At 39.5% G+C, this 22801-nt stretch overlaps 2 protein-coding genes across 2 annotated transcripts; one reads left to right on the forward strand and one right to left on the reverse strand.

The window, feature by feature from the left end:
• Window positions 1-335: 335 nt before the first annotated feature.
• Window positions 336-8436, reverse strand: wnt10b (wingless-type MMTV integration site family, member 10b). Its single transcript, XM_051881173.1, has 4 exons — window positions 7985-8436; window positions 6660-6922; window positions 3686-4137; window positions 336-2786 (listed from the first exon to the last, which is right to left on the reverse strand). Exons 1-4 carry the CDS (start codon window positions 8056-8058, stop codon window positions 2295-2297), a joined length of 1281 nt encoding a protein of 426 aa, XP_051737133.1. The 5' UTR covers window positions 8059-8436; the 3' UTR covers window positions 336-2294.
• Window positions 8437-11729: 3293 nt separating this feature from the next.
• Window positions 11730-17200, forward strand: wnt1 (wingless-type MMTV integration site family, member 1). Its single transcript, XM_051881143.1, has 5 exons — window positions 11730-12558; window positions 13103-13208; window positions 14375-14628; window positions 14781-15046; window positions 15233-17200. Exons 1-5 carry the CDS (start codon window positions 12549-12551, stop codon window positions 15722-15724), a joined length of 1128 nt encoding a protein of 375 aa, XP_051737103.1. The 5' UTR covers window positions 11730-12548; the 3' UTR covers window positions 15725-17200.
• Window positions 17201-22801: the final 5601 nt, after the last annotated feature.

Below are 22801 nucleotides of genomic sequence, written 5' to 3' on the forward strand. Positions count from 1 at the left end.
TATCTATCTGTCTGTATATACGTATGGTAACGAACTGAAATATTTCTTATGACCCAGCATTAGTTCTATGCCCTTCTGTTTTAACTGTAGCAGAGTCTGGTTGTCATTATTCTTGATGCTGTCAGTATGTTGCTTTGTATGTGTGATTGGCTGCACTGCATTTTGTTGGGGGAGGTGTTGGGGGGGGGGTCGTCTATGGCCGTCCAATTTTTCTGTCTCACACATGGAAGAAACAGCGACAGGAAATTCCCCTTTGCAGCAGCTCCAGGGTGAAATGATAAAGGAATAAAGAAATGCAAACCAGATATCTAGCGCTTTATCATTCCACACCACTCTTTCTCTAGTTCTCTTTCACTCCCATCTTTATTGCCAGAGGAAATACCACAAGAAGTGAGTTCGATAAAGCCAGCGGACCGTGGGTGGTCACTTCACTCAATCGACAGCCGCCACAGTGCATCCTCATTAGAGTCTCGTGGAATCAGACAGAAAAACTCATTTATTCCTAAGATGTTTGTGAATGTTATGCACTCAAAGAACTCAGACAGAGCGTAGACATCAGAAGTGCGCCTGTGTTTAGTTAGGAAATCACACAGTGGTCCAGTCTCTGACAGCTGCAGATGCAGATTCACAGACAAGGACAAACAGTACTCAGCAGCACATGGCACAACTTTGGACAGCTGATCCCTATAAGACAGGTTCATGCCTTAATCTGCTTATAGAACTCTTATGAAAGCCTATCCCTGTTGCCCATTATGAGAGGTCAGATTCGGTCAAAAAAAATCTCCAGAAGAGAAGAATTATATCTAATACGCCGATCTATGACCTCTCTTTCCTGGTTCTAAAACCAGTGTGATTATGCACACAATAAACCAAGAAAGGTTTCTTAAAAGTATAGTTCATCCAAAAATGATTTACTCACCCTCAAATTGTTCCAAACCTGTATGAGTTTCTTTCGTCTGAAGAACACAAAAGAAGATGTTTTGAAGAATGTAAATAACCAAAGAGTTGATATTTTTTCCATCAACTGTTTGGTTACTCAAGTTCTTTAAAATATCTTCTTTTGCGTTCAGCAGAAGAAAGAAATTCGTACAGGTGTAGAATGACATGAGGGTGAGTAAATGATGACAGAATTTTCATTTTTGGGTGAACTATCACTTTAAGAAAAAAAATTGAGGCTTTTTTTAAACATTGTACAACATATTACAACAATAAATGCTCTAGACTCTCCTTAAAAATGCAGAAGGTGGCAATATATGAAAGTTAATTTATCCATATAATTAATTTGATTTCCTAAGCATTGCATGATCAAAATGAAAAATTCATTCGTATACATTAATTTCACTGCAATAAGATTGTAATGGCAACTGTTTAAATACACTTTAACACAGGACTTTAGAGTATGAATGTCTTCCATTCATGCATCAAAGGCATCTGGCATCCAATATTGTTCAGCAGTATGAGATGAGATGTGACTGTTTTTAATCAGCTGCAAAAAATCCACGGGAGGCACAAGTGTTCTCCAGTCGTTCCTTCACTCTATCCATCTCCATTCTCTGATTGGTCTGTCTCTATAAAGGTTAGGATGAGGTTACACAGCATATCAACTTCACAATTGTCCTGGTTTTCATAAAAACCAACCAAACTCAGACCCCTAAGCAAGGCACATTCTCTGTCGATGGCCAAGATTTGCTCCAGCGAAAGTTTCTCTAAAACATCTAATGAAATGGCAGTGAAAAGTTCCCTTGGATTATCACAGCCATTGATTCCTCGTGATCAATGTGGGCAAAGATCATAATGCTGCAAGATACAGTGTTTTGAAACCTCAACCCAACTTGGATGGTATTTCACCATCATAAATGATTACAACATAAACTTCTCAAACATTTCGCCGAAGTAAGGAATATACATTAAGTGCACTTTTGAAAAAAGGTAGACCGTATATTTTGCAGGAATAATTTGTTCCTGCTGTTGTGCCTTGTTATTTGGAGGAGTGCACATGGCGTTTGGGCCATTTGCTTGGTTCTGGAGGTTGAAGATTCCAAGTGAGGAAAAAAAGACAAATGACATGAGTCACCTCCTCCTCAATCTCTGACTTGGCATTTTGAGAATAACAACAGCAACACAACGCAAATGGATCCCAGATGATGGAGGTTAAAAGAAGGAGAGAAATGGATAAACACACACACGGTGGGAGAGCAAAACACACATGCAGTCACATTCGGTATGGCAGGGTACAGGTTGCTGTCTCCTGGTCCAAAAACAAGGAAATGGGGATTTGGACCAAGGTGGGTCGTTCACTTGCACACATTAACCCACTCCGAAACCCTGCACTCCTCGCAGAGCACGTAGCAGCACCAGTGAAAGCGGCAGTTACACCGTTCGCTGCGTGCCTGTTTGAGGATGTTGTGTCCGCGGCCGCAGCACAGCGACCCGCAGCCGTCCATGTCGGAGCTGCTCTTGTTGCAGATGCGACCCTGAGTGCCTAGCGAATCCACCGCGGGCTCGCGGTCGCAGAAGTCAGGGGACTTCTCGAAGTACACTAACTCACGGGCGATGCTGCGTCGCCGGCCTCTGAGCTGATCTGAGCCGGTGCTCCCACCAATTCGAGAGTTGAACACTCCGCTGTTCTTGTTCTGAGAGTTTATGAAGATGGCGGTCAGAAATTTCTCCCGTAGCAGTGATCCCACCAGCCGGAATTCAGGAGAAACATACCAGCAGGTCTTGAACTGGCAGCTGCCTGATGTGCCATGGCACTTGCACTTTCTTCTCATGTTGTCAGTGACTACCTGTTAAGGTCAAAGACATAATGAAAAGAATATAGTATACGTGTGTTTTTTAGTTAGTAATCAAATGCTTAACACTGTGTCCTAACCGGGAGTGAGTGATCCAACAAGATCGATCAATCAATCGGGTGTAACGGTACATGTATTCGTCCCGAACCATACGGTACGGACATCGCGGTTCGGTGCATGTAGTCACCTGACGAATACAGTCGGTCACAGGCGATCCAAACCAGAAGGGGGCGTATGCGGTAATGCAACGCTGTTTGCTACCAGTAAAAAAGCACAGGAAAGAGATTTTAAAGAATAAAATCTCAAGTAGCATTACATTACATTACATCTATAGGATCATGTGTATGGTAGCTAACTGAAATATGGGTCAAAGATATATAACAGTGTCCGCAATAAAGAAAAGAGTTTTTAAAAAAATACATGCACCAAGTTCTTAATGTACCCATGTTGGTTTTATATTGTTATTGAAAAATGTAATGCTCTAAATGTCTAGTGTAACCGCAAAAATCTTGAATATGCATTATTTTCAATTTTTTTTTTTTTTTTAATGTAAATAGTTTTTTACAAATATTATGAATTATTAATTTATAAATATAATTATGTTTTTGGGGAACATTTTTGACTTCATGTCCCTCCAAAAAAATGAACATGAAATTAAATTAAGAAACATGCATGTATTAGGTCTATTCAGTTCACTGGATTTCATTTGCCTGTGTTTAGGGATAGATTAACAGATCAAAGAACAGCGTCATTGACCCACAATCCCAAACCAAAACATTTACATGGAAGAAAAGCAATTTATCATGTCACGCCTGTTTAGGACACAGTTGTCATTGTTTGAAAAACCATATAATGCAATACAGATTATTAGATTTGAACATATAAAAGCACACCTGTCTGCCCACTCTATTATTATGAATCCGCATACGAGCGTGTATATCGCGAGGAGATCCTCTGGAATCCAACCAATCCCTAGAGAACCGTACGCCAAAACGAACATCGTGACTACAGCCTCCCCACTCCCAGGTGTCCTGTAATGTCGTGACCTCATCCGGTAAGGGTTTGAGGAGACTGACGGGGTGGGATGAGCGCAGATTGGCCGGCAGGCCGCTGTTGAGTGAACCGAACTCGGGTGTGTTCTCTCCTGCACCTGCTATGGACACTCCACTCCTCTGAAAAGTCTGAAGCTGGAGCTGGGTTAACTTGAGACGGATTTTGTCATCGTCCAGGTGACGTTTAGCCTCGCAGCCACACCCGCGCAACTTACCGAGGCTGCAGGCCGAAGCCACCGAGTGCACGACACCTGCAGCCAGCAGCGACAGCGAGAAGGCGCTCTCTCGGAAACCTGGGATGAAAGAGAGCACTTTTAAGGGCCGTTCACACAGAGGATGATAAATGCATGATAAGGCAACTATATTAGGACGATAACATTCTGTTTATAGACTTAGTCTGTCATTTTTGACAGGAAATAAAATTAGGCTGAGAATTACAGTGAGCTCAGTGAATTGTACTGTTGTTTAAAGATACCCTGTGGTGAAAATCAAGTTTTTAATGTTGTTTATATGTCTCTGTGGTGTTTTTAATATGCTTTAAGACAAACCATGTGCAAATTCATCAGTCAAGACCATTGCTGAGTATTTTCTCCTTAAAACTGCAGTTTGCCAAAGACAATCTCAAAAACATGTTTGAAATCGCCCTTGTTCTCTACGTCACAAACATGTCATGTCGAAACCAATGTCGTCAACATAACTATTCTGCGAAGCGGGGGGGTCTAGAGAGAAGCCAGGTTATCCCGGGATATTTTTCTGCCGATATGAAAAATCGGGTACAGTTAGCAATCTAGCAGGTGAATTATGTATATTATGTAAATTACTATGTTATAATGAACTATAGGCCTATGCCTTTCTCCACTGACGTTCTAAGCTGTTCAGAGCGTTTCTAAGGATGCTGATATTTAGAAGGCAGCTTTCTGACTCTGAGATGGTGAATGAGAACATGATCTGTGTAACATTAGCAACACATTATTAGCTATAGAGAGCGATACATAAAATTCTGAAAATCTTCTGTATCAGTTTCTGGTTCAAACATATATGGCTGAATTAAACCAGTATTTCCACTTGCCATCGTGTAGCATTTACTACAGTAAAGTTGACTGAGTGGATCAGGTGATCCGAGCTGGTGTGATTGAGTAGAGGTGGGGACTAATATGCATATTCATGAATCTAATATGCATATTCATGAAAAAAAAACGTTTAAATATGTCATGTTGGAGATCAAAGATGAGTTTTAAGGGATAAAATTATTGACTACAGGGAGACTTTAACAACATACCGATTGTGCTTTTAAAGTTGGATGGATTCTGGGGCCAGTTGCATAAACATAGCCATTATGTTAAAGGTGCAGTATGTAAGATTTTCTGTCTGCTAGAGGTCACTAGAGGCCTATTCAAAAAAAAGGCGTAGCTTGATGACGCCAAGTTTGAGCGTGGAATCTTGGGACATGTGGTCCTCACCTCACAGCCGGTGGAAAAGAATTGGGATAGGACACGGGCAGAAATCATGTTCATGGATGTTATTATTATTGCGCAACACACGCCTCACGAGCAGCGGGACTTTTATTATGCCACAGTCGCCGGCGCCGCTTCCGCTTTTCCGGTCATGAGTATGAGGTAACGCAGCTCTGTTTATCATATTAGATACATTTGAGAGTGTTGAAAATGATGTTATAACGTTACTCTGAATATCATATTAAATGCTGGTTGGTTTGTGTTGATAAATGGCATGCAACTCATTTTAAAACGTATTGTATGATGGAGAAAATTCTTACTGTTACTAAAAATAAAGCTTATTATATTATGTTAGCCACTTGACGAAATATTGTTTTTCTCTGAGGCATGGTAAAGCATGGTACTCGCAAAAAATCAAGAAAATTAGATTTAAACAATAAGACTAAATGTGTTGAGCTATATAACAATAATTAGTTTTCTGTCTATAAATATATCAAAACAGTCATTCCCTTGTCCTATTGAAACATGTAAATATTAAAGCGTCTTTGGTGTTTCCATGGTTTCTACAAAATAAACCGGAAACCGAGGGTAACGCGGGTATGACGCAATTGACAGGCGACTCCTCACACGTCCCGGAGCCTTGGTTAAAATTGCAATTTTATCACGATTTACAAATAGTTGCAAACATTGGGGATATTGTAAGTACTCAAGTGAACAAAATATATAACACTGGCCTAGTGTTTTTTGGATATTTTACTGCAAAATTCTTACATATTGCACCTTTAAGTCAGTGTCTTAAGATCTAGTATGCAGTTAGTCAAGGGGCAGTCAGTCTTATTTTTGGTATCAAATTAGGTCAAATCTACATTTTTATGTAACTGACTAAAAAAAAAGAAGTTATGAACAGTTTTAAAGACAAAAATTGATGACTAACTTGTAAGTCTAGACTCAGTGGTTTACGCAACCGGCCCCTGATTGGCTGTTTTTCCATCGTTCTGAAAGTGATTCCAATGATATTCCGTGTTCCCACTATTCTTTTAAATTTAGAACGATTTTTAAAACTTTATAGTTATCGTTCTTAGTGTGAATGGGCCTTTACAAACAAAGCTGCCAAGAGAGTCAAAAGAGCCCTCAGAAAGTGAAGTGCGCACGAGCCAACTGGTGATATAATTATCTATAACGATCTTTATCTAAAATCTCATAAAAGATGTTTTCCATGGCGCAAACGCGTTAAACAATGACTCAACGCTGATATTTCCCTCTTTGGCATTTGTAGCATTTCAGTGCCCGGATTATGGCTGTATTGGCTCTCTACAAAATCAACTTCAGCACTTCCCATGCCCCTTTTGCCATCCACTCACCCCTGTTGAGAATGGCACTCTGATGGGGCAACTTGCCATGGTTCTCCAAGGAGGAGCAGTTCCAGCGCTGGTCTCTGAGCTGGTGTTGGCATTCGTGAATAGCAACCTGAATGCCCTGCAGAGCAGAGGCTGTGACATCAGGGCTGCGCACACACAGACGCATCTGTTTTTTGGTCAGGCCTGCCAGTCGTAAACACACTGCGTTGGGGGTAAGCACTGGCTCTCCTGCCACCTTCAGGCCAAGGATGTCATTGCCCAGTACCCTGAGAAAGGAGAAAATTAATTTTATAGCAGTGATATCATTATGAAGTAACACCGCATGCAGTAAATATCGCAGAAGGCTGGTGTTACTTAGCATCACATGTGGTCTTTTTTAAATGACTCACATATGTGAAGAAATTATGACAATGAATTCAGTCATTAACGAGACGCAGGAAAATATTGTAAAAGGAATGGATGTTTTTATGGTGCCATATTCATTTAAAATAATATGATCAATACATGCTTACTGGAACATTTTAAATGTGGCAAAGAAAAAAGTGACAAATTCTTGTGTTTCAGCAGTTGGTGTGATTAAGTGCCCTGACACTCAAACAAGGCTGTGACCTTGCAAGAGGCATACATAAAACATCTATGAATATTCAAACGCCCTGGTTTCTATCAGTGTCTTGGCATGCCTGAGGATAATCTGATGAGAAAATGACTATATGGAAAAGATTTGTGGCAAGTATTATATCCAAATCATAACACGCTGATGTTAATAAATACATTATGCCCATTGACAGTTTTGAGAAAAGTGAGAGAGCAAATACATTAAGATTAAAACTCTTTCTGGCAACTATTACCAAAATACTGGATATTTCATTAGTAGGAATTGTTACTAATAAAGCTGGTGACACAGGTACTAGCAACATTTGGAATACATGCTAGTTAGTATCTGAATAGATTCCCATATATTCAATGCCAAACATGTGCAATTTGTTACCAGTAACAATGGAGGAGTCACTTGTCTAGTAGCAAAGGAATAAGGACTAGTATGAACTTGAATATTGGAGTATGCCTATTAAAATCAAATACTGTTACATTAAAATCGTTTTAAATACAAGTAGTTTACTAAGGACTGTTAGTTTTAGCTGTGGCACGTGACCTGAAATTTTTTTAAATTATTATTTTTTTTTAATAATAGGCTAATAATAGCTGATAATCATACAAATGACAATTTGTGGCTATTGTACATAATCACGCAATTCAATCCCAGGCTTTCCAAAACAAACAGCTGATTTACTCCAGCAGGTCCCATGAAAGCCCTTCTACCTTCTACTTACGTGAACGCAGGTGACAGGAGCGCAGCAGTCACGATCAGGACTCTTCCCAAACACTGTCTGTCGGGTAACTCCATTGCGCTGAAAGCTTTTCTCGACGGGACATTAAAACACCTGTGGGATCGTTTTAAAGACGAACTGGAAATGACTTCAATTGTTTGTGTGAGGAGCGGGGAGTTGGGCAAGCAGCATTTGATGAAGCTTTGGGACCGGAGCGTGTATGTCACTGAGGAGGAGGGGGCGCCGTCAGGGTGGGCAAACACCGCCTGAGGCGCTTGTTTTTAAACACGATGAAAAAGTGGCAAGGCCTGTCAAACTTTTCATATCTCTGAAACTGTAGTCGTGATCTCTAATAATACTATTCATGCGGAATGAGCATATGAATAAATCAATTATTGGTTATTTTCACTAGCTAGTAAACCAACACTGCCTCAATAAGGGAAGCAATATTGATGACACTGACTATATTTAAATCTATTTGATATCAAGTGAATTGAGCACGTGACTAACAATATACATCAGTTCTCAGGTTTTTATTGTCCTTTTTTACAACCCGTATAATTGCATATATTACGTTTTGTAAGTGATTGTATTAATTTCTAATTTTTACACAACAAAAATAAATAAATGCGTTTTACATTTGTATGATTACTATTTGTGCCATTATATTTATGCAAAATTGTTTTACGATGTAAACGGCGAATTAATATATATTTTTTTTATCTATGTTTTGGGCAATAAGCTTAACACGTTCCTTGTGCACTTGGAAATGGCTGCTACACTGTAAAAAAATATATTCATGATTTGTTATCACAACATTTTTTTTTTTCTTTTGTCGAATCAACTTAATTAATGTAGTTCAGATAACATAATATTTTGAGTTTCTGTTGATTAAACCAATCGCCTTCATTGTATTAACTCAAATTTTTAATTTCAATGAACTCAAAATTCTAAGGAAACCAGGTAACTTACTTTTTTAGGTTAAACTTACAATTCTTTTTTAAAAAGTTATTTAAGCCAGCAGCATATATAATATGCAGTTTGCTTTGCTGTTAAAGTGTTGTAATGGCATTCTGGGGTGATGACATTTATCCATATAACTGATTAAATAGAAAAGTATAATAATACATAGTCAAACCAGTTATGGCTAATTCAACTTCGTAAAAAATTTCAACTGGTTAGAATGAAAGTTCATCTGCTGCCTTAAAAATGTGAGTTAACTCAACTTTGTTTCAACTCACGAATAGTCAAGACAATGCATTATTTTAAGTTAAAAATTGGTAATGCATTGTCTTGACTATTTGTGAGTTGAAACAAAGATTATCTTCAAGTTGAGTTAACTCACATTTTTAAGGCAGCAGGTGAACTTTCATTTCTAGGTTTAACCAGCTGAAAATGTTTTACAGTAATTGCAGCTTTAAATTTGAAGTAACATTAAATTGGTGCCAAAAGACAATCTGCAATGATGAATTGAGACTATGCAGACTTTTCAACATAAATTGATGGAATGAAAACAAGCTATTGTAAGTAGTGTATAAATGATGCACACTGCAGAACTTATCATTTGTTAAGTGGCTGTTAATTTTTTATCCACTGTATTGTCTGCTGTTCTGTTTGTTTACAGTGTATTGACTTGCATTATACTGCAGAACTTGTGAAAAGACATTTTTCTCCCCCGTGAACGTGTATGTCAACTATAAGCTCAGCTAAACTAAAAGTCATTCATACAGGCTACAATAAGCAGGGCAGCAGCAGGCAGGCGTGCGGCTCTTCTTGAACAATGCGAGGTGCGTGTGCGCGTTCATGTGTCCGCCCATCCTCCCACTCCGAATCAGTTCAACAGTTCACCGTGCAGCCCTAGTGACGTTTCACTTTAATTAGGCCCACATTCATCATTTTCCCCGACACTCTTAATGAGAAGGCTTTGCTGACTGTTGCTGGAGATAGCCTAGAGCACTACTGGAAAATAGACTTATTTCGTTTGTTTGTCTACACGTCTGAGTTTGTGCGTATAATTAGTCCCATAACTGACCATGATGGAGAGGTTTTTGTCAAGGCTTATTGAAAGTGATACACAATTACATAGTGGGCCAACAAATTATGCATAATGCACATAATAAGTTTGTTCAATAGACAAGCTGTCAGTGTTTTTATTTTTTTTCTAGTCTAGTTGAGACGTGATGACAGAAGACTTGAACATATACTGATGAATAAAGCAGAATTTTCGAGGCAGTTTACAAGATTAAGGGATTATCGTGTTGGTGGTCAGCTATGCACTATGCGCAGCAGGTGAAAAAACTCTTTAACTGACCCTAGAAGGAGCATCTTGCGTCTTATCTTTATTAATATTACTATTAACAGTAGTAGAATTGGGATTAATGTCATGAAATTGAGTTAAATCCAGCCTTAAGCATTCTTAACACAGAATCCTGACAACAGTTCTTGGTTTTGGGCTAATCACCTCCTATTCTGGAAGATCAATTCTTGTATTGGAGCTAATCACCTCTATTCCTCTTCTTAAGCTCTGGCAATGAAAAGTGCATTAGCATTTTGCCATGGCGTGTATATCTAAGTGGCTTAAAAAGTGATTTGAAGTTGATTTGTATATAAAAGGCGTCCCTTTAACCGGATTGCCGCTAATCTGCGCCGCATCGCATGAGTGTTTCAGGAAAACCTGTTTAAGATCCTTCAAGAGTATAAGAGCAGGCTAAGCCCAGAAAAGCAGCCCTCATTAAATACCACTAACAAAAGCGCACTTCCTTCAGTTAGCCATTTACTTCAATCCCTCAGAGAAGAAAGTGCTCTCTCTTTCTCTCAGATTCTTTCATGGCGACATCAAACACATATATGTGCTTAAAACACGACACGTTGATTTAATATTTGCCAATTCTTTGTGCAGACGGTACCATAAATGTATGGAGTCAAAAAACCGACAGCAAAATACTATTTGATTCGTGCCTTTAGTGACCATATGCGATCAAGGGAGGTCTGCGGTCCAGATGGTGAACAGTTTCGTCTCGACTTTTTTCTACTGTGGTGTCACACTACTTATTTATCTGTAACAATTTCTTATTTTATTCGTTGTCGCAAATGACGAAGAATAGCCTATTAGAGATGACCGGAAGTGTTGTAACACGGGACGAGTGTAACATCATCAGTGTTACTAATTTGAAATGAGCTACATGGGTCAAATTACCATTAGAAGTTGTAAGACTGTATATATATATATATATATATTTATAGAATTAATTTTGAGGTTAAAAGGTAGATGTAACACCGTCTGCAGTTGTTACCATAAGTTTTATAGCCCATTTTATAAAATGTTTGCCATTTATTTACCTTTGAATAAAATGTTTAAAAATTAAATGAGGATGGGGTGGTGATGAAATAATTATTTTGGACAAATACATTTGATTACCATAATAAATTGATGTGCACAATTTAAAATGACCAAGTTTTCGATCACTGTTACAACCCATTCAACGTGTCGTTACAACCCAACATCCCTCAATGAAGTTGATATTAATTTACACAGTTTAGGGATATATATATATATATATATATATATATATATATATATATATATATATCAAAATTTGAGACACAACACAAAAAAGTTACAGACTTAAAATTTTTTGAAACAAAAATTTGTTAGACTCTCCGGTAAGTCCTCCTTTAAAATGAGAAAGTAACGCAGCATTAGCACTGTCCCGTGTCTTTAATACTCTCCTTTTCATTTAGCCCTTTTTTCCACCATAATTATAGCATGACGTTTCCACTTGATGTGCTTTATTTAGGCTAAACAGTACAAACGGGTGAGCGCAGAGCGCAAGCACGGACAAAAACATTTTTTTTTACGCGCAAGAGGGAGGAGACGCAGTTAAGGGAGTAATGCATGCATGCACCCAGGGTAAAAAGGCCAGTTTAGATGTTTTATATTCCGCTCTTACAGTAACCCTGTCGCGACACCTTCCACGCAGAAGGAGCTGAAGACACAAGTGGCGCGCGCGCGCGCACACACACACACTCACTCACTGCAATGAGAAGGAATAAATCAGCTCTGCATATATTGAAGACGCCTGAGGGAACTGTATTTTATATGATTTCGCTTGAATGTATCTGAGGAATCTCTGGACGAGGATTACAAAATGATATGTAATTTAAAGCGCCTATAACGGATCTTTTCTTCATCTCCTCTCCTTTATGTCGGGTTTTGCCTCCTGTATTCATTGTGGGCAATGAGAAGAATTAAGCTATCCGTCCATTCAGTTCCACTCAAAAGGAGGGAGGGAAAAAAAACAGAGGGAGATGAGAGCAGCAAATCCCTTTTTTATTCATCTTGTAGCGTTCAATAAGTGAACAATGTGTCGCCTATCAGTCACCGAGGGGATCAGGTCTTCGGGACTGTCCCACGCGCTCAGTGCTGTGAGCAGAGCATCACTAACACACAGACTGTAAGAGCAGCAGCAGCAGCAGCAGTTGCACTGGCATCCCATCCAGAACCTTTCTGTGACTTCTACACTGATTTTATGAATAAACGTTGACCCGCGCTGTCAGTCGCACTGGAATGTGGAGCGGTAAGTGGATGCGTAATGCAACCAAATTGCTTAATATGTTTGTATGTTATTTTTCATTTCATTTTAGAATGCCAAAAATAATAGCATCATTAGGGTTTCATGAGTTGCTGTCTGGTTCTTTGGAGACTAAAAAGTTATTGATGTTGGGTTCTTTAGATCAGCATATTAGTATGTTCTTTAAAACATAAGACGGTGTTCGAAAGAACTAGAGAATAAAAAAAAGTTATTTATGGCATGTTGGCTCTATAATTTAAACCTTTATATGTTTTTTTTAAAGTATAGACTAGATATTTTAGAGAATCCTGACATCAGTATTTTGATATTCATTTAAAACTTCATACACATATGTAAACAAAATCGTATTTCTATATTATACGCCATGCATTACATGCGTAATTTCATTGCACTACACTAATTATTTTGCTGTTTTTATTAGTTTAATAATTGTCAAGATGCTCATATAGAAACGACATAACATAGACTGACATTGTTTATTATTGCAGGAATCTCATCTGAGGTTAATTGGTTAACTTTGCCCTTTCAGATATCATGCGGGTCCTCGCGTTGCTTCTCGCAGTCAAAGCGGCATGTGTGCTCCTGGTGTCCTCTCTCACTGGCACAGGGGCGGTGAACAACAGCGGCCGGTGGTGGTAAGATACAGCAGGCCTTTAATATATACATGACAATTAGATTTAGAATATATGTAAGATATAGCTGTATCTTGTACATCCTAGAATGTGAATAATTAGTGCTCTTTTTTACTGGCTGGTGAACAATATATATGATAAGTCTTTTAGATCCTTAGTGCACAGGCTACAGTAGTAGGCCTAAATTAAACGATCAAAGATATTAAACAAGCTAAAGATTCATAATGTCATTCGATTGTTTTGATTAAGAGAAACTGTCACTGCCAAGCGAAGGGCATATGCGGAGCTGCATTGTTATTTATTCTTTTTATTTTATATAGGCTATATAAAAACATATTATTATAAAGTAGGAAAATAGGTAATTTCCCAAATAAATGAATTTCAGTTAGTCTGTTTACTCAGAGCCACTGCTTGCGCGCGCGTGCGCGCTCTCTCTCCCTCACTCGGTTTCTCTGTCATTTTGACAGTGTGGCTTGAACACGGGACAAGATTTTTCAATCCAATGTGGGATAAATTAAATGCGGATTTATTTTATGGCTGGGAGCAGTTCCTTTCTAGGTCGTTTTCAGGGTCGAATTCGTGTAATGTGCTGAGCGTTCCGGAGTAGGTTAAAACTAGACACGACATATGAGCCAAAGCCTTAAAGCTGTACGTATATATCATAACAGCGGTAAAAGAAGAATTAAAATGATACACGCTGATAACGAAGTTATTCTTTTTTTTCTTCCTTGCATTATATGGAATTTTAGGTAACACTTTAATTCTCACTATGAACTAGTTGCTTATTAGCATATTGGCTGTTTATTAGTACTTATAAAGCACATATTAATGCTTTATTCTGCATGACCATATTCTACATCCCTTAATCCTACCCAATACCTAAACTTACTATTAATAAGCTGTAATTAGGAGTTTATTGAGGCAAAAGTCGTAGTTAATAGTTAAGAATTGGACCATAAACTAAAGTGTGACTGAGTTTTAATGTATAAATACATATAAATGTATTAAAATTGTATATATATATATATATATATATGAAATGAGAATATTATAGGAAAATGGTCTAAACATCTAAACAAAGGCCTAACATATTAACTTTTTCAGTCCATTCAAATGAGAAATGGCCTTTTTCCAACTTGCCAACATCAATTTTTCGTTTTCTCCACCAGGGGTATTGTGAATGTGGCGTCCTCAGGCAATCTCCTCACCAACTCTAAGAATGTGCAGTTGGTGCTGGACCCCAGCTTGGCGTTGTTAAGTCGTCGTCAGAGAAAACTGATCCGGCAAAACCCTGGCATCTTGCACGCCATTGCAGCGGGCCTGCATACAGCCATCAAGGAATGCAAATGGCAGTTTCGTAACCGCCGCTGGAACTGTCCAACCACCCACAGCCCCAACGTCTTTGGCAAAATTGTCAACCGAGGTGAGCTCTGAGTGGCAGTATAAAAGCTTTAAACAATGTGCTGAACACTATTCATACACTATTCATAGGAGAACATAGTATTACACATTGATATCATCTGGATGGAGACACAGCAGGAGAGAAATTGTAAGTTGTGCTTATTGTTTTGTTAGGTTGCCGTGAGACTGCGTTTGTGTTTGCCATCACAAGTGCTGGTGTTACTCACGCTGTGGCTCGGTCCTGTTCTGAGGGGGCCATTGAGTCCTGCACCTGCGACTACCGGCGCCGAGGTCCTGGAGGGCCAGACTGGCACTGGGGAGGCTGCAGCGACAATGTGGAATTTGGCAGGATGTTCGGACGAGAGTTTGTGGATTCCAGCGAGAGGGGCAGAGATCTACGGTATTTGACCAACCTGCACAATAATGAGGCAGGAAGAATGGTAAGAGACCCCTTACTCAACTCTCCGAAGCCATTTGTCTCATCAGAATACCAGTATGCCAGAAATAGATTTATCAATACATGGATTTATATCAGTTTAAAATGTTTCAAATGTATAAATTACCATTTTTGCTGTTGTTGTTCTTGTATTCGACAGATTCATTGATTTTCTCTCCTCTCCCTACAGACAGTCGCATCAGAAATGCAGCAAGAGTGCAAGTGCCATGGGATGTCTGGGTCCTGCACTGTGCGAACGTGCTGGATGAGACTGCCCAGCTTCCGTGTAGTGGGAGACTTTCTGAAGGACCGCTTCGATGGCGCTTCTAGAGTCGTGTACGGCAACAAAGGCAGCAATCGTGCATCCCATCGAGCCGACCCCCGCCACCTGGAACCGGAGAATCCAGCACATAAACTCCCTTCGGCTCGGGACCTGGTCTACTTTGAAAAGTCGCCCAACTTCTGTTCCTACAATGGCAAAACAGGCACGCATGGCACATCGGGACGTACCTGCAACAGTTCATCGCCGGCGCTGGATGGGTGCGAGCTTCTGTGCTGTGGAAGGGGGTACAAGACTCGAATGGAGCAGGTCACAGAAAGATGCCACTGTACTTTCCACTGGTGTTGTCACGTGAGCTGCCTCAACTGCACCAGTACACAGACTGTCCATCAGTGTCTATGATGAACAAATGCAACAAACTGAGAAAATGGAGGGGGGCGTTGGGGTGTCTGGAGATTATATAGGAATGAATAAACATGTTAAGTTTAAATACTGGAGAAAAGAGACAGGATAGCAAGGTTAAAAGGGACTAAACACAATCCGTTGGTTGAATAGGCAAGTATATTCAATGTATTAACTACTGAGAAAAGTTCAAAAGTTCATGAGCAGAACTCTTAGCTGATGGTAGGTCTACACAATATTTTGGTGATGTTACTGCAGCATAGGACTTCAAATCAAATCGTAAGAAATGGGTCGAGATGCACTGCGCAATTATGAGCAGGAAAGACGGCTCATGTAGGCACCGCTTGAAATTTAGGGTACTGAACCACCAGTTCTGAGGTTCTAGTATGTCTTCTCCTCTTCTGATTTCCATCTCTGGTACTCTGGGGAACATAGAAGCTAGAAAGTAGTAACTGGACACAGTTTGACAGATGTTCCTGTGGTTAGCGAACCACAAGCATGCTCTCTCATAAACCAGTGCAAAACTCTAACAAGAGGGCGGTTCTTTAAAATATTTTAGCGTTTTGTTTTCTTTAGCTGCAGTTCTACTCGTCTCACATAAAACTGTGTGAAGTGCTTCTCAAGGGATGGGGCTTCCTTTTCCGATTACTATGTAGCGGAATCCCGAACTCGGCCCAACCTCTCGTGATTTCCCATTCGGACCTACCATACTTCCCGTCATTGCTTTGAGTCTCCTGCCATTTTTTAATACCATTTATTATTATGTGGTATACCATGTTATTGTACTGATGGAAAAGTATTGGGAAGAGAAAATTAAGACTGACCTGAGATTGACTCGTCGATTCAGCTCAGCATGTTTACTATTACAGAAACTCTTTTGGGAGAGAAGAAGCCTTCTGTCGGAAGTCGTCAAAGAGACTACATCGATTACGCACAAGTACATACTAGTTTTAAAAAAGTGTGTAAAGATAATCCTGTAAATGCCCTACTACCTAGTTTACAGTGGACAAACTGTTCACATTTATGTTTTTGAAAGAGCCACAATTATGGAAACTGTATTTTGTATATCAGCTAACATAACCAAAATGTTGTAAATATTATAAATAGATATGATCTATATATTTATGCTGCAACTTGCAATGTGAGAAAATGACTTAGTCTGAAAGTGGGGTGAATACACTATTATTATTTACAATTCCAGCCAGTTGTGTGCTAACTTATACAGATGATCAAAATGAGGCCACATACATTTCAGAGACATGATTACTTTGTCAAATGCCTGATTTGCTTGTCTCTTGACACTTGTGTTTTACATGCACTGAACACCATCTTTTAATATTGTGAATGAAAAGTATTTATTATTGTATGATGGCTTTTTTGTTAGAGAAAATGCTGATAAAAGGAAATATTTTAGCTCAGTTTAGAAGAGTTGTTTTCATATAGAGTAATAGCACAATAAAGTTTATATTTTCAATATCTGTGTTTTCAGAGAACCACTCATTTCCTAACACTGCTCACAATAACAGGTTCGTCTTTCCATATGGGGTTGCATATTCTCCTCAGCTTCGTTTATGATCCATCAATCATTTCTCAGAACCGCAACGTGGTATGACAGGGTATGTCTAAAGCACTTAACCTAAAATCAACAATGTGAGTGTGCAAGTATATCCGTTCCTCTAAACATCATTCCCACCACCAAAACACAAGACCAGGCCTCTTCTTCGAACAGTCAGGCACCCTAAATCCACAGTAACCGCTGAGGGAATTTAGGCAGTGGTGTAACACAGCGTTAAATCTGTATGTTTTCACGACACTAGTGGTTTTGCTTCACTTACTTAATATCAGAAACAAAATAAAGAAATGGTATTAGAAATAATGACAGGTTGTGTTGCCCCCGCCCTGCTACCGAGGCCAGCGCGACCACAAGAGTTTGGATGAAGGCAGACGATTCTTTCTCTCACCGACCGCAACATATCGCAGGGCCACTGAAGGTCAGCCAGACGGAGCGCTGCGCCGCCGCAGTCGTCACATCCGCATCCCAGAACACACAGCGATGGGAGAGGATGAGAGGAGAAATAGGACCTAGAACGCTCACAGGATAACAGAGAGAGCTCACAGAAAAACAAAAATTTAGATTAAAATACAGCTTAAACTCAACTGTTGAACTTCTACATAAAATAGGCTATATGTTTTTGAAGTCTTTTATGGTCACCGAGACTGCATTTATTTGATGACAAATACAGTAAAACAGTAGTTTTGTGAAATTTTATTACATTTTAAAAATATAATTTATTTCTGTGATCAAAGCTGAATTTTCAGCATCATTACTCCAGTCTTCAGTGTCACATGATCCTTCAGAAATCATTCTGATATGATGATTTGTTGTGCTGCTTAATATTTCTGAGGAAACTGTGATACACTATCACTCAAAAGTTTGAGGTAAGACTTATAATAAAATATTAATAATTTTATTAAAAAATGGTGCATTGAATCGATCAAAAGTGACAGTAAAGACATTTATAATTTTGCAAAAGATTTCTATTTCAAATAAATGCTGTTTTCTTTAAAAGTTTCTATTCTTCAAAGATTACTGAAAACAATGCACCATGTTTTCCACAAAAATATTATTAATTATTGAGCATTATTAATTATTGAGCAGCAATAAAAATTGAGCATTAAATCATCATATTAGAATGATTTCTGAAGGATCATGTGACACTGAAGACTGGAGTAATGATGCTGAAAATTCAGCTTTGATCACAGAAATAAATTGTATTTAAATATATATATATATATATAAATATTTTTTTTTTCAAACAGAGAAAGGGACATTTCAAATCGCAATAACTTTTCACAATATTACTATTTTTTACTGTATTTTTGTAACAAATGAATGCAGCCTTGAGCATGAAAGACTTCTTTCAAATAAAATATTTAAAAAAATGAATTACTCCAAACTTTTGACTGGTAGTATAGTTATTTGAGACAAAAACAATGCACTTTTTTTGAAAGCCGTAACCTTGTGGGCTTCACATATTGTATCACTTCCGACGACCCGAGTTTGAGTCTCAGCTCGAGGTCCAATCACTGTCCTTTTACTTCCTGTCTTTATTCTTAATAAACCAAAACATGCCCCCAAAAATATAACTCAAAAGCTTCCCTACTTGAATGGTAAATAATAATGAATAAAATAAAAATAACAAATGAAACTGATCTTTGACCTTCCAGGAAGTTTCTGTACACATGCGTGTGCATTATAAGGCAAAACAGTGAAGCAACACGAAGCATTAATAAAAACGGGAAAGAAATAGTGAGAATAAGGAGAGAAGGATAAAAAAGAGGGATAAAGAAGCAAAGTCAGGCTGCATTCCCAGGCACTGGTGGGATGAGGGAGGCGGAGGGTGGAGGGCTACTGTCATTGTGGGAGTGCTGAAGAGTCACTGATAATTAGCTCAATTAGTGACAAAGGCAGTGTAATAAATACCGACTTAGTGTCTGGGTCCCTGCTGTCCACTCTCTACACGGCCTGTGATGCAGCCAGGGACTGACGGACAATTCATTAAACCGACAAAATACCCCACCGTCCAGGCGTGACGCTGCGAGTTAGCCCCCTACAGGCCCGGCCCATTGTTCTAATTGTCTGGGTTGGAGTCGCTTTCTGGCCATCTCCTCCTCGCCCCCTCCTTCGTCCTCTTCTTTCAAAAAACCCAAGGAGTTAATGCCCCTACCTAACTCTGCAAGTAGGTGATCGGCAGGTTGGGGGAAAGAAAAAAATGGAAAGAGTTACTCGGGAGGGAGGGGTGCGGTGGGATTAGGGTCCGAGGGTTGCCCGGGAGTGTGAAGACCGGCCCCGATCGGAATGTCGTAGAGATGAGTCCAGAAGCTCGGATGCGGGACAAAGCGAGAGTTAATTAGGAAAGATTGAAGGAGTTGGCGACAATGGGCCGCCACCCGAGTCGAGATGAAATTGCTTCCGCGGATTATTGGGGAGCGAGTGTGTGGGTTGCGGAGATGTGTGCACCGGGAGGGGTTCGAGCAGGCTTGGATTGATGGCTGCCCCTCTGGTTAGGGAATAGGGGACAGGGGAGGCTGACCGGCTGTTCCCACAGTCTGTTCTGCAGCAGCCACCTTTGACACACGGGCCTGCCAGGCGGCAAGCAGGGAGGGAGGCTGGGAAAGGGAGGCATCTCAAAACACAAGAGCTCTTCAAAAAATAAATTCATTTCGCTTTCAATGCCAATAAGGAGAGTGAGTGATGGACGCATGCAAACGACGAGTCAAAAAAGCACAAATTCGGAGTTGCGGATTGCGATAGATGCAAAACCACAAGCTGAACAGCCATGTACATCTCTATTTAGTAACACGGTCGAGAGTGTTTATGAACTGCCGTTTTTCTTAATTGGAGCGCTCTGCTCTTTTTCCAAAACTGAGCAATAAAGTTTTAATTCAATAAGTGCCCTTGAGGGTCTCTGAAGAGCTTCGAGAAACTTAACCTTCCAGTCGTGGTTTGAAGCTATAATAGAATAATGGCAAAAAATTAAATCACTTGACAAAAATCCAAAACAAAACCTCACTGGGTTGGACTGAGCAAGAGTTTGGCTGAGCGATGTTGTTCTAGAATGGCTACTTTCCAGCTGAGGAAAGAAAAGAGTCACTTTAAACTCAAAGGAACCGTACAGCAAACAGGTACATGTTAAATGGACCACAAAAAGCCGTGACAAGCAGCTTCTTCCAAAAAATTCTGGGAGATTGTTTTCCCTCTAAGCTTGAGGCCTATTCAAAGGGTTGAGGAACAGGCTGACGGGCAAAATGGACCAAAGAAAGTATATGGAATGTGAGCAAAGTTCGAGTCACTGTGCTGAATAGAGCACAGTGGAGCAGTGGTCACATGCAGGGCTGATGCAGTGTGGGCGCATGGGTTCAACAGAATGTGTGGATTTTGCACAAACCCAAAGAGGGAGGAAAAAACACTGGTACTTCAAGACAAGAATCCCAACATTCTTTAGTGTCAGCCCTGATGAGAATGGTTTCGGCAGCGCAGCATGCCTGGGATTATGCGTGTCTACGAATGTGTGTGATAATTGCGAGGTGTGTAAGTGTGGTTGTGTGTGGATTTCGGAGTGCCTGGGCATGGCAGCTGGGAAGCAGGCAGAATCCAGGAGATTTGAACCCTACATGCTGCCTGACCCTCTCAGCAGATGGTGGCTCCAGAGAAACTGCCATCTCACATCACAAAGGCTCTAGTCTTGTAACATCTCCATCATAAGCTTGTACTCTGCCTTGCAACTGCTCCTCGAGAAGGAGAAATGTTGAAGATGGCATTAGTTGGCAACATAACGCAATTAGATGACCTACTAGATCATTTGGTTTGATTCATAAGAGTTATGAGGATAGTTCACTACAAAATGAAAACTGTGTCATTATTTACTCGCCTTCGTGTCGTTCCAAACCTGTATGACTTTCCTTCTTCTGTGGAACACAAAATAAGATATTTTGAAAAATAGGGGCCAAGGGATCCCTGTGGACTTTCATAGTATGGACAAAAACATCTACAAAGAGTTTCGTGGCTTTTATTCCATATCTAAAATAGACATCGTGGCCACCAGTGTTGGAAGTAACGCATTACAAGTAACTTGAGTTATGTAATCAGATTACTTTTTCAAGTAACTAGTGAAGTAATGCATTACTTTTTCAATTTACCTAAGTTACTTTTTCACATTTGCAGACTGACAGCTCTCCGGTCATCATGTTGTGAGAAATAAAGCACAGAAGTGTTGTGTGCACTGTGTGTGTGAACATGATGGTTGTTGTAGTTCTAGACAAAATGTTCGCAGGCATTTACTCATCTCACTTGCACGAAAACATTCAGTATTTCTCAAAATTAATAAAAACAGTGAAATTACATTTCAGAATTTTCTGCAAACCTGTAATAATTACTATTACACAAATGTATGTATTTAATCTCACTTTATTATCCAATGTCTTTGCTGCTGACCTTCAATGATCCAAATTAACCATTCTAATAAGCAAAAATGACTTTAGATTAGATTTAGAAATAAGAGTGTTGAACTGTATCCTATTCTTCTTTAATCCAGAATGGCACAGATAGGCATAAATATGTATTTCCTTCAGCCTGAGGCTTATTCATTTCACCTTTGGTGTGAAAGGGCCTTTACATTTGCCAAAAACAAACAAGCAAGCCCAGCCCAGGAGAGAAAAAGCAACGCAAAAGTAATGTAACGCATTACTTTTCATAACGCAATTAGTTACTTTTTTAGGGAGTAACGCAATATTGTAATGCATTACTTTTAAAAGGAACTTTCCCCAGCACTGGTGGAGATGATTAAGAATTCAAGAATTTAATGTAAGATGAGGGAATGAATTAATTCAGTGTGGTCAAAATTGACCTAAAACAACGGAATGAATTAATAAGTAGTGCAAACAAATTCTTAATTCGCTTTTTTCCTTGCATATCACGTGTGAGGGTCCATTTATATCTGTTAGCAAGACGCCATTCATAAAAATCAACCAAATGCATGCACATACACATTTAAAATTTACATTCCTGCTCTTCTGGAAAAAACAAACAAAGACATTGATGACTCATCTTGCACTCTGGGTCACATGCAAATTTTCCCGTCCCTAAATATGACCTGCTTCTGAATGCATTAGCAAGAGCAAATCATGGTTGATGGCTGAGACGTAACTAAGATTGTGTCTGTCTGTCCAAATCTGTCCAAAAATATTTAAACATACAGAAGAAAATGCACTAATCAGGAGGTTTTGAGACATTGCTTTAAACAGAGAAGAGGGTATGAGATTGACATGAAAAGTCAGAGAGAGAGAGAGTATTACATTATTTGACGCATGAGTGGTCTATATCCACAGAAATAGGAGCTGTGACAATCTTAAACCCACTTATTTCCTGAGGATGTGTCTGTGGAATGAGGGTGGGTAGTATAAGCTATTAGACTGATGTCTGCGGAGCAAGTCTGTGTGAAATAATATCTGCATGTCTGTGCGTAAGTGTGTACATCGGCGTGTGTGTGGGCGAACAGGCCTGATGCAGTAATGATT

The sequence above is a fragment of the Ctenopharyngodon idella genome, chromosome 22 (assembly GCF_019924925.1).
Source record: "Ctenopharyngodon idella isolate HZGC_01 chromosome 22, HZGC01, whole genome shotgun sequence".
NCBI classification, from domain to species: domain Eukaryota; kingdom Metazoa; phylum Chordata; class Actinopteri; order Cypriniformes; family Xenocyprididae; genus Ctenopharyngodon; species Ctenopharyngodon idella.